Raw genomic sequence first — 10,290 nt, 5'->3', positions numbered from 1 at the left:
TTGAAAAATCACACTTCATTGATCTCCGACGCTCCATTCACCTTGACAGAACTCGTCTATCTGCAACCCTCGAATTTGGAGGAAAACAAATCCGTGGAGTTCGAGTGATGTCCATGTGTGGTTCGCAAAATTTTGTGTCACGAAATCCTCGGCTCGGATTATTCCAAATGCATTTGAAAGCTGGTGTGCTGAACCCGAACCTTTTTGAGGTCGAATTTAGAAATACCAATCTGTTTTCGGATGTGGCAAGACTTTTCAACGAATTACACAGTTTCCAAATGAAAATCTGGACAATTTTTTTACACATCTTTTATTTATCTCAAAAAATGCAATTTTTGAGCTCTACAGCCTCCCAAATTTTCATCAAGATTCTTTATTTGGTTCTGGAGTTAGATCCGTTTGATTAACCCAGGGCTGTGGAGTCGGAGTCGGAGTCGGAGCCGGAGTCGATGGAGTCGGGTCTTTTTGGGGACCTGGAGTCGGAGTCGGAGTCGGAGTCGTCAAAACTCGAACAGCTGGAGTCGGAGTCGGAGCCGGAGTCGGCTAAATTGTATGAGCTGGAGTCGGAGTCGGAGTCGGAGCCGAAGATTTCTGATAACCTGGAGTCGGAGTCGGAGCCGGAGTTATCTTATATTCAAGAAAAAATATGTTTTTTATTGTTCAGTATTTCCTATATAACAGCTTAATTTACAAAACAACTTATATTTTTAATTGATTTATCAGATGCCATTATGTATTTGAAGCTTTTGATTGTGATTGAAAAGCTCTAATTGTGTTATCACACTATAATCACTAAATGATTACCTCTTACCCAAGTATGTAGTATCATAATTCAAAAAAAATATTGGTTATGTAGTCTGACTATATTTATGTTCCCTTTCAATTCAAATTTGACCAAATTTCATCCAGTTATTTCTGAAAAAAGTACACACAAAGTCATCTTTTACCCCGATAGCGAATGTCTTAGAGGTTTTAAGTTAAATCATTTTTTTAAGGAAAACATTACGTGGTACATAATAAGATTATAAATAGTAATCACTGTTTTTGCAGATCGAAAAAGAGTCACTGACAGTTTAACTTTTGTAACAAATAATCAACGATAATAACAATCTCTTACTTGGAACTCAACATGCGCATTTTGTTTATAACTGAGTACAAGAAAATCAAAGTGTTGCATTTAAAATAATTTAAACTAACGGAAAATGTCAAAAGCAGTTGCAACAAATTTGAAATAATCATTGATTGTTGATGTTGATGTTGATTTTAGGTAAACTATTTTGATATCGTTGCATATTATCGTTGAACTCAAGAATTCAGTACAAAAATGAACTAATAAAAAATTTATAGAACAAAATATAGGATTTAAATTTATTTTTCAAATATTATAAATAAAAACACAGTATCAAAATATTATCAACTGGTTCGAATTTTCTCATACTGTATGTCCTACGCCAATATGAAGGAAGGTGATAATCATTGCAAATCAATGTTCCTTAAAAAATTTAAATTTTTGTGACCTAGAAAATATTTTACTTGTAGATATTCGTTTATTATTATATTTTAAGTTTTTTCATATATTTTGATGCAGGCGCAAGATCACCCATAAAGCTTCGTTTTAGGTGAAAATTCACGAAGTATCGTGCACTTCCTTTTTAAAGTATATGAATTTTTAATATTAAAATAAATTAAAAATTTCCAGGTTAAAAAATTGTCCATGTCACAGATATTTGAAAAGGACATCTTAAGCGTCCTTTCCACGAAGAATTTGTTTAGATACATTGATTTGCAATAATAATCTCCTTCAGCCATGGCGTGATGTCCATGTACGTCTTAACAAAAAAAAACAAAAAAAAGTTTCGTTTAAAATTGTCATTTAAAAAACAAGGTGCCTGTCACTATGCTTCTTACAAATGTTGGCCTGAAAGTGAGCAAATTGAATTTTAATGTTTAATAGATCATTAAAGCCAGATTTCTTTCAGTTATTCATTCAAAAATAACAATTTAATATTTAAATTTATTAGCCTTGAAAAAAATATTTTCAAATTTAAGGTTAAGCAGTTGTTGTTGTTAATTTATTTATTTCTGGCAGCTTTAACCTTCTTGGTCATTCGCTGCCCTGAGGTTAAGCAAGTAAATCCAAATTTACTTACAAAACTGTTCTTCTCAAAATGCCTCTAAAACTGAAGATATTTTTTGATTTCTATTTCCATAACGTATAAAACTTGTAACCTAGAAACTTTTTTTCCGTTTATTTACTTTACTTTACTTTTACTTAACTTATTTTCTTGAGAAAAACATGACGCTTAGAGAATTTAAATTTAATTAATCCTATTTGTCAATGTTTAAAAAATAATTAACTAATAATAGTTAACTAACTTTTGAAACATTTAAAAACATGTGGAGTCGGAGTCGGAGTCGGAGCCAACCATTTGATGAAAGCTGGAGTCGGAGTCGGAGTCGGCTAGATTTGGTAGGCCGGAGTCGGAGTCGGAGTCGGAGCCAACCATTTGTTCATAGCCGGAGCCGGAGTCGGAGTCAGCTAATCTGAGAAAGCCGGAGTCGGAGTCGGAGTCGTTTGAAATATGACCCGACTCCGCAGCCCTGGATTAACCTACCATAAGAAAAAAAAACCCCTAAAAAAAGCTAAAAGCCCACCTGGTGACCTTCGCCAACCTTTTTCGTTTCTAATTTTATCCGAAATTTCTTTCTACATTCATAGTACAGACCATGAGTGAGCATCTGGAACAAATTTGACATCTATCGGCAATACCCAACAATTTTTAGACCGATTTACATTTTGCCTTTCTTACTAAAGAATGGTATAGGCACGTTGAACTATGATTTTTTTGAAAAAAAAAAATTACTCGAACATTTTTTAAGATTTCAGTTATTAATGTTAAATTAAATTTACAATCAAAAAGTAGTCAAATTTTCAAATTGAGAATTTATATGCAATTTTCTAGTCGCAGGGGCGCTTCCATGTTAAAAATGGTCAAGAAAATTTCTAAGCACTTAAAAATACCAAACATCAACCCACGTGAACATCTCACGGCGCATGTCAGCGCCAACTACAATTGAAAACGTCGAAGCACACTACACCGCAGTAGGTTCGTGCACCAGCTACGAGCACAGACTGGAAACGGCAGAAGCGACGGTGTAAGTGTTTGGTGAAACATTTCGAAGAAGCAGTTCAAACACGGATTTTTTTTTATTATTTCTTCATGATGTAGATTTCTAGCTTTATTTAATCTGTTTTTTTCCACTTGTTGCCTTCCTGCTCTCGCTATATAAATGCTAAAATACATTTCTAATATTTCCTTTACTGAGTTTCCAGTGTTTTCTTGTTCTTTTCCTCATTCTTCGCCATTTTGTTTTTTTTTTCTGCGCTTTCGCAACTCAATCGCCACAGCGATCCTTTCTTTTTAGTATTTTTTTTTTCGTCTTTTGCCGAGCCATCACTTTTGGCTCCGTTCTCTTACACGCTAAACACAATCTGATCGCCGTTCAAATAATATAAACAACTAGTAAACGACAACCAAAATTAGCCGGGATGAAACGTAAATAAAATATGCTTGTGTGTGTGAATTTTATGCGTTCTTGTGGTTGTGTAAAAATAAATCTTTATGACAAGGCGGGACAAAACAGGCGCGCGCGCTCGCGCGTCAAGCCCTAACTAAAAACAACGTAGCAAATTAGTTTGGGTTTTTTTTTCAATAGATTAAAACGAAAAACAAAACTCAAAGAAGCACACCTTGCAGCGCACACATTCGCAGAATTACACACGCGCGCACACACGCAGTCAGTCGGCACTCGCTCAAAGCACACTTTGATCTGTTTGAATTTTATGCCCGTTCTAGAGTTTGGGGGAGTTCGTGATTTCTATTGTTTTTTTTTATGATTTGTTTTATATATTTGCTTTTCTTCTAAGGATGCGAATGCAGATTTTTTTTCTTCTCATTTGAAATTATTTCCCTAGTTTTGTTTTGCTGTTTCAGTTTCCTTACGCACTTTAACTCGTTTTACATGTTGGGTGTGTCTGTGTGTTATGTGGCCATTTATAATATTTACAATTAGCTCTGCTGGTGAATGACTGTCGTTCGTTTGTTTTGCTTGTTTTTTTTTCTCCTATTTCTTATTTATCTCTCGACATCATTCAATTGCTTACAAAATAAGTGTTCTTTAATGTGTTTTTTTTTTTCATTCTCAAGCATTGTTTAATGTGTGTGTTTCTCCCCTTTCTTTCTGCTGAATAATTATGCACTTTCATAGTATATACAAGTAAAACTTCTTCTCCTTCCCCGATCGATCGTCACTCCAAGAAAATTCCTTTTTGTGTTGCACTCTTTGATTTCGCTACTTTCGTGATGGTTTTCGTTTTGATCACGCTCAACCTGCGATCGGTTCTTGTTTAATCCTTTACTGTGCTTTAATGAATAAATATTAGCTACAATCTCTGGATAGAATGTGTGAGAGTGTTTGTGTTTTTGAGTGTGCGACTGGCTGGAAACAGGCGAAACAGGGCGGAAACTTGGGATAGAGAACAATAGAGTGCAGCGAATTTGTTTTCTTTTTTTTTCAGCTTTAATTTGAACGTCTTTCTTTTTGTTTAAATATAGCTCAAATTAATCGATTACATGTTACTTATGCACTTACTTCAAACATTCTCACTTGCTTTGTTCATTCATTTGTTTAAATTTCCCCCATTTTTTCTCTCACTTTCTCTAATCGATAAAGATATAGGTTTTGAATCCGTTTCGAGGCCGGATAGATTTGCTTTTTGTGTTTGTTTTATTCTTTTCTTTCTTTTTTTTTTAAATTTACTCGACGAACCCAAAAAACAAGAACGAATCGTAAAAGTGTAAAGTGGTGCACGCATATATTTTACCCATAACAGTATTGTAGCATTGTTTTTCAATTTCTTTAGTAATTATGTAGGTAGGTTTTGTGAATGTGTGTGTGTGTTTAGGCTACGGTTGTTATTGTTGATGAGGACCGGAAGGAGGAGGGGCGCACACAACAGTTAGGAATTGGAGGCTTGGCAACACGACAACATTATCAACGTCACACAGGCTACGATACTTTTTTCGTAGATCCTCGCTGTGTGACAATGTTTGTGTTTTGTTTAACTCGTTTCGGACGACGACACTCGCTCGCTCTCTCTCATTTACGCGCGCACACATTTTTTTTTTCTCTAGGGTTGTGTTACAACACAATTACTCTCATAACTTGTGGTTCGAGGTGAGCCACGTCAGGCCCTCGTACAGGCCGTCGCCGGTCGTCGCGCACGACGGCTGCACGTACCAGTTGCGGTCGCGTATCCGCGTCAGGCCGAGCTTCTCCTGGATCTCGTGGGGTTTCATTGCTGGAATGAGGAAAGAAATTTACACGGTTAGTAACTTTTTTCAGGTGAAAAAAAATACCAAAATTACGTCAATTACGTAACGTCATGATTCTAAATCCGGACACATAGCAGCATATCATTTTTGTTATAGCTGGAAAAAAATCTTGTAATAAGTTTGAAATGTAGACATATTATCAGGATGTAATATAAACAGTCAATTTAAAGAAATATCGGAAATATAAAATGACTTGTTATGCTTAAAAATCCGGACTCTGATAAAAGCCATAAAAGCTGATTCGAAATCCGTATACTTTTGCTTCGAATTCCGGACACTCAATTATGCTTATGAATCACACAAATTTGGACTGAATTTTAGAGAATGGCATTCTTTAGATCTGAAACAATGTGTTAACATCAAAACAATTGATATTTTATATAAAAATTTGCTTGAATTCAAGGAAATCAAATCTATAAATTTCTGCTTTGCCTTTCCGGTGCCTCGGACGGCTATGAAATATTTCAGTGAAATGTTTCACTTTTTTGGTAAACCTATAATTTTATTTTGTTTAATTATTTTGCCATTAACTACAGCGTTAAAACAAACTTTAAATGAAAGTTGATGTTAGAATTCATCACATAACACAGTTTTGACATTTTTTTTTTTGCGAGCTTATATCCAAATAATTAATAAAACAAGATGAGGTGTCCGGGTTTCGAAGCGTCCGGGAATACTAAGCATGACGTTATTGTGACACATCTCCTGTAAATGTTTACTGAAATTGTTTTCGTGTTTCCCATTCAAACATGTGAAGTAGTTTCAATGAAATATAACCGTTTCAGAGAAAGATGAATTCTCCCCAGTTTGCGGACTTTTTTTTTCTAAATCTGATAAACATATTTGAATCCTTGTGTATCGTAAAATCTAGATCGAAATATAGATAAGTCACAATTTTTTTTTAAAGGTTAATTTAGGGGAAGGTGGGGCAAGAGGAACAATCGCTTGTACGGCCGTAATTTCTACAATATTGATTTTTTCCAGTATGAGGAATTGTTGCTAGCAATGCAATCAGCTGATTCTACTACCACATAACCGCCAAAACAACGTAAACGCCACTGGGCATAAGATTTGATGAAGTTTTTTTTCAAACCTTCGTTTTCTTATAATATTTGGAAAGTACAAAATAAGGCTTAGGGATTGTTTTAAGGCTCATTTTATCAAAATGCAATTTTTCCTAGATCAGTAGTGTCCCTTCCAATGACTTGCACCTATTACAAAGTATGGTTTAAGTTTTGGTTATTTTTGTTGAGAGCTTTTAAAAAATCTTGTTCAGGTGGGGCAAGTGTAGGCAAGTGTATGGATTTTTAGTATGGAAAAAGTTACAAATTGCTGCAACAACATATTTTATTGGGAAATAAAAACATAAAAGAACTTAAAAACTAATAAACAATTGTTAAAAAAATTGTCCATACTAATTTAGTGATATCAAGAAAATTTACTATTTATCATCTAAGTATTTAAAAAAAAACAATAAATTTTTAAGAAAAATTTTATTATTTAATCCAAAAATGAAAGAAACGTTTCAAATACATTCTAATCTGATATATCTAAGTGATACCAGTTCAATTGTTAGCAAATTAACATGTTGTTTCTTGCATTGTTCCTTTTGCCCCAACGGGTTGTTCGTCTTGCCCCACTAGTTTAGTAGAACGTACGGAAAATCAAAGGAGAAGGGGCAAATTTGTATGGGAGCTGGTCCAAGGATGTACACGTACGGGACCAACTTTTTTTCGAAAGATCTCGCCGAGATATGAAAAAAAGTCTTCTGGACCAACTCTCTAAACCCCGGGGTTCAAAAGTTACAAGTTGTTGAAGTTTGAGCATTTTGGGTTAAAATGTACAAAAAATCGTATTTTTGCTATTTCTAAAATCATTCATAAAATCTCTGTTTCATTATGGATTTCGATTATCTTGACCTCATTCGACGCGTATCAGCAAAAACTATGAGTTCTGATATGTCTTAGCATGATTGAAACATGATTTCTCTTGTTTTTATCCGTTTGAACCGTTTGTGCAAGAGGCATCCCATAGAAACAAGTCGAAACCGGGTCCAACCCAGACTGCTTCAGTGAGTATGGAAGGCTTCAGTGCAATGTTGTAACAACTTATTGGGATGGTTTGAGTCATCCGAGAACTCCTTGGAGTTAAGACCGGTGAGTCTACCGCCGTAACAAGCAAGATGTCGGTGGTTTTTGACCACGGATCATACCCGCATGGCTTCAGTGAGTATGGTAGACTACTATGCTGATGTGTTGGAGTGTCCTGGGTTCTCCTAGGACTCCCTGGAGTTAAGATCTGTGGGTCTACTACCGTAACAATCCAAATGTCGACCGGTTTTGACAACGGAGCATACCCGCATAGCTTCAGTGAGTGTGGTAGACTGCTTTGCTAATGTGTTAGGATGTCCTGGGTCATCCAAGGACTCCCTGGAGTTATGATCTGTAGGTCTACAGTCGTAACAAGCAAGAGGTCGACGATTTTTGACCCCGGAACATGCACGCATAGCTTCAGACAGTATGGTAGACTGTTTTGTTAATGTGTTGGGATGTCTTTGGTCATCCTAGGGCTCCCTGGAGTTTAGATATTTGGGTCACTGTAACAAGAAAAAGGTCGATGATTTTTAACCGCGCATCATAACCGCAAAGATTCAGTGAGTATGGCAGACTGTATTGCTGTTATGTAGGGATGTTCTGGACCATTCCAGGGAGTCCTTGTAACAGCCGTAGACCTACAGATCATAACTCCAGGGAGTCCTTGGATGACCCAGGACATCCTAACACATTAGCTAAGCAGTCTACCACACTCACTGAAGCTATGCGGGTATGTTCCGTTGTCGAAACCGGTCGACATTTTGCTTGTTACGGTAGTAGACCCACAGATCTTAACTCCAGGGAGTCCTAGGAGAACCCAGGACACTCCAACACATCAGCATAGTAGTCTACCATACTCACTGAAGCCATGTGGGTATGATCCGTGGTCAAAAACCGCCGACATCTTGCTTGTTACGGCGGTAGACTCACCGGTCTTAACTCCAAGGAGTTCTCGGATGACTCAAACCATCCCAATAAGTTGTTACAACATTGCACTGAAGCCTTCCATACTCACTGAAGCAGTCTGGGTTGGACCCGGTTTCGACTTGTTTCTATGGGATGCCTCTTGCACAAACGGTTCAAACGGTTATAAACAAGAGAAATCATGTTTCAATCATGCTAAGACATATCAGAACTCAAATTTTTTGCTGATACGCGTCGAATGAAGTCAAGAAAATCGAAATCCATAATCAAACAGAGATTTTGTAAATGATTTTAGAAATAGCAAAAATACGATTTTTTGTACATTTTAACCCAAAATGCTCAAACTTCAACAACTTGTAACATTTGAACCCCGGGGTTTAGAGAGTTGGTCCAGAAGACTTTTTTTCATGTCTCAGCGAGATCTTTCGAAAAAAGTTGGTCCCGTTCGTGTACATCCTTGGACCAAATTTGCCCATTCTCCTTGTTAAAATAACTGTTTACATTAAAAAACAGCATTTTTTTAAAAACTTGTACCATCAAAGTTTTAGTCAAGACCTGGAATAAGATGATTATAAAAAAATCCGACAGATTTTTAAACATTTTTAATGGGTTATAACGCGCATTTCCTTAGCTTGTTACACTTGCCCCACTTTCCCCTAAACCTTCATTTTATACAATTTTAAAAATCACTTTACAGATGGGTCAAAGGGCCATTTTACATGATCATTCAAAATGGGTTGGCGTGCCACAAAAAAAAAACACCTTACGGGCCACATTTGCCTTCCCATTTGTAAACATAGTAGCCAATGTTCTATATTAAAAGCCCTCATATACAGTGGACTCTCTCGTTGTCGATATTGAAGGGACCGTCAAAAGAAGGAGGTATCACATTATAGAACGAAAAATCGAAGCATGCTTCTTGCAGGGACTGAAAAATGTATAGACAGACGTACTAAGAATTTTGGAAATTCGTCACTTTGTTTTTACACTAAAACGCAAATATCTCGGCTTTGCGTGGACATAAATTGAATTCTAAAGAAGGTTAAATGTTCTCCGTGAAATTACAGTTTTTCCTTTTCAAGGCGATAAAATCGTAGCTAAAAAAATCTGAAAGGGATTATTCCAAGATGGATGAAATTTAGGGGTTATTAAGGAATCTCCATGAAAATTTCGTTTAATAAAACCCAATTTATCGATTAATAGTTCGATTAATATTTCGAGAGCATTGTGAAAAGTGCTTTGTCATATTGTGCATAGGTAACATAATTACCTGCACCATTTTTACGCATAAATTCCTATGGTAACGAATTTTTCGTGAGCTTGGGAGTTCAAGTGTTTCATGTGTCATATGAACGCAAACTTTTGCGATGTCTAAAAATTGTCCACGATAACGTCATGATTCGAAATCCGGACACTTAGTAGCATATCATTTTTGTTATAGCTGGCAAAAATCATGTAATAAGTTGGAAATGTAGAAATATCATAAGGATGTAGTATAAACAGTCATTTTCAAGAAAATGCATGCAAAATATGTCTTTTCTAACAATTTTTCATAAGAATTTTAAAATTAAAATGACTTGTTGTGCTTTGAATTCCGGACACTGATAAAAGTTGATTCGAAATCCGGACACTCGATTTTACTTATGAATCGCACAAATTTGGACTGAAATGTTAGTGAATGGCATTCTTTAGGTCTCAAATAAGCTGTTAATATCAAAACAATCGATAGTTCAGAGGCGACTCGTCCACCTGTTCAACCTGTTCATTGAACAGGTAGCCGATTTCAAGCGGATATTTTTTATTAATTAAGTACCAAGGTGCTTTTAAAACCAGCAACATACAATAATTGTTCATTACAATTTTTGTTTGAATATACG

General features: G+C 35.9%; 1 protein-coding gene across 2 annotated transcripts in view; it reads right to left on the bottom strand.

Annotated features, from left to right (window-relative positions):
* Positions 1 to 3,201: 3,201 nt before the first annotated feature.
* Positions 3,202 to 10,290, bottom strand: part of LOC6047372 (ADP-ribosylation factor 6) — a 76,532-nt gene continuing 69,443 nt past the window's right edge. For both annotated transcript variants that reach the window (XM_038260967.1, XM_038260968.1), the window contains exon 5: positions 3,202 to 5,362. In XM_038260967.1, the coding sequence (XP_038116895.1) occupies positions 5,220 to 5,362 (143 nt within the window). In that variant the 3' untranslated portion in view covers positions 3,202 to 5,219. The remainder of the gene's footprint in view (positions 5,363 to 10,290) is intronic.

The sequence above is a fragment of the Culex quinquefasciatus genome, chromosome 3 (assembly GCF_015732765.1).
Source record: "Culex quinquefasciatus strain JHB chromosome 3, VPISU_Cqui_1.0_pri_paternal, whole genome shotgun sequence".
NCBI classification, from domain to species: Eukaryota; Metazoa; Arthropoda; class Insecta; order Diptera; family Culicidae; genus Culex; species Culex quinquefasciatus.
The sequence above is the reverse complement of the archived record's forward strand: the minus strand, read 5'-3'. Positions and strand labels throughout refer to the sequence as shown.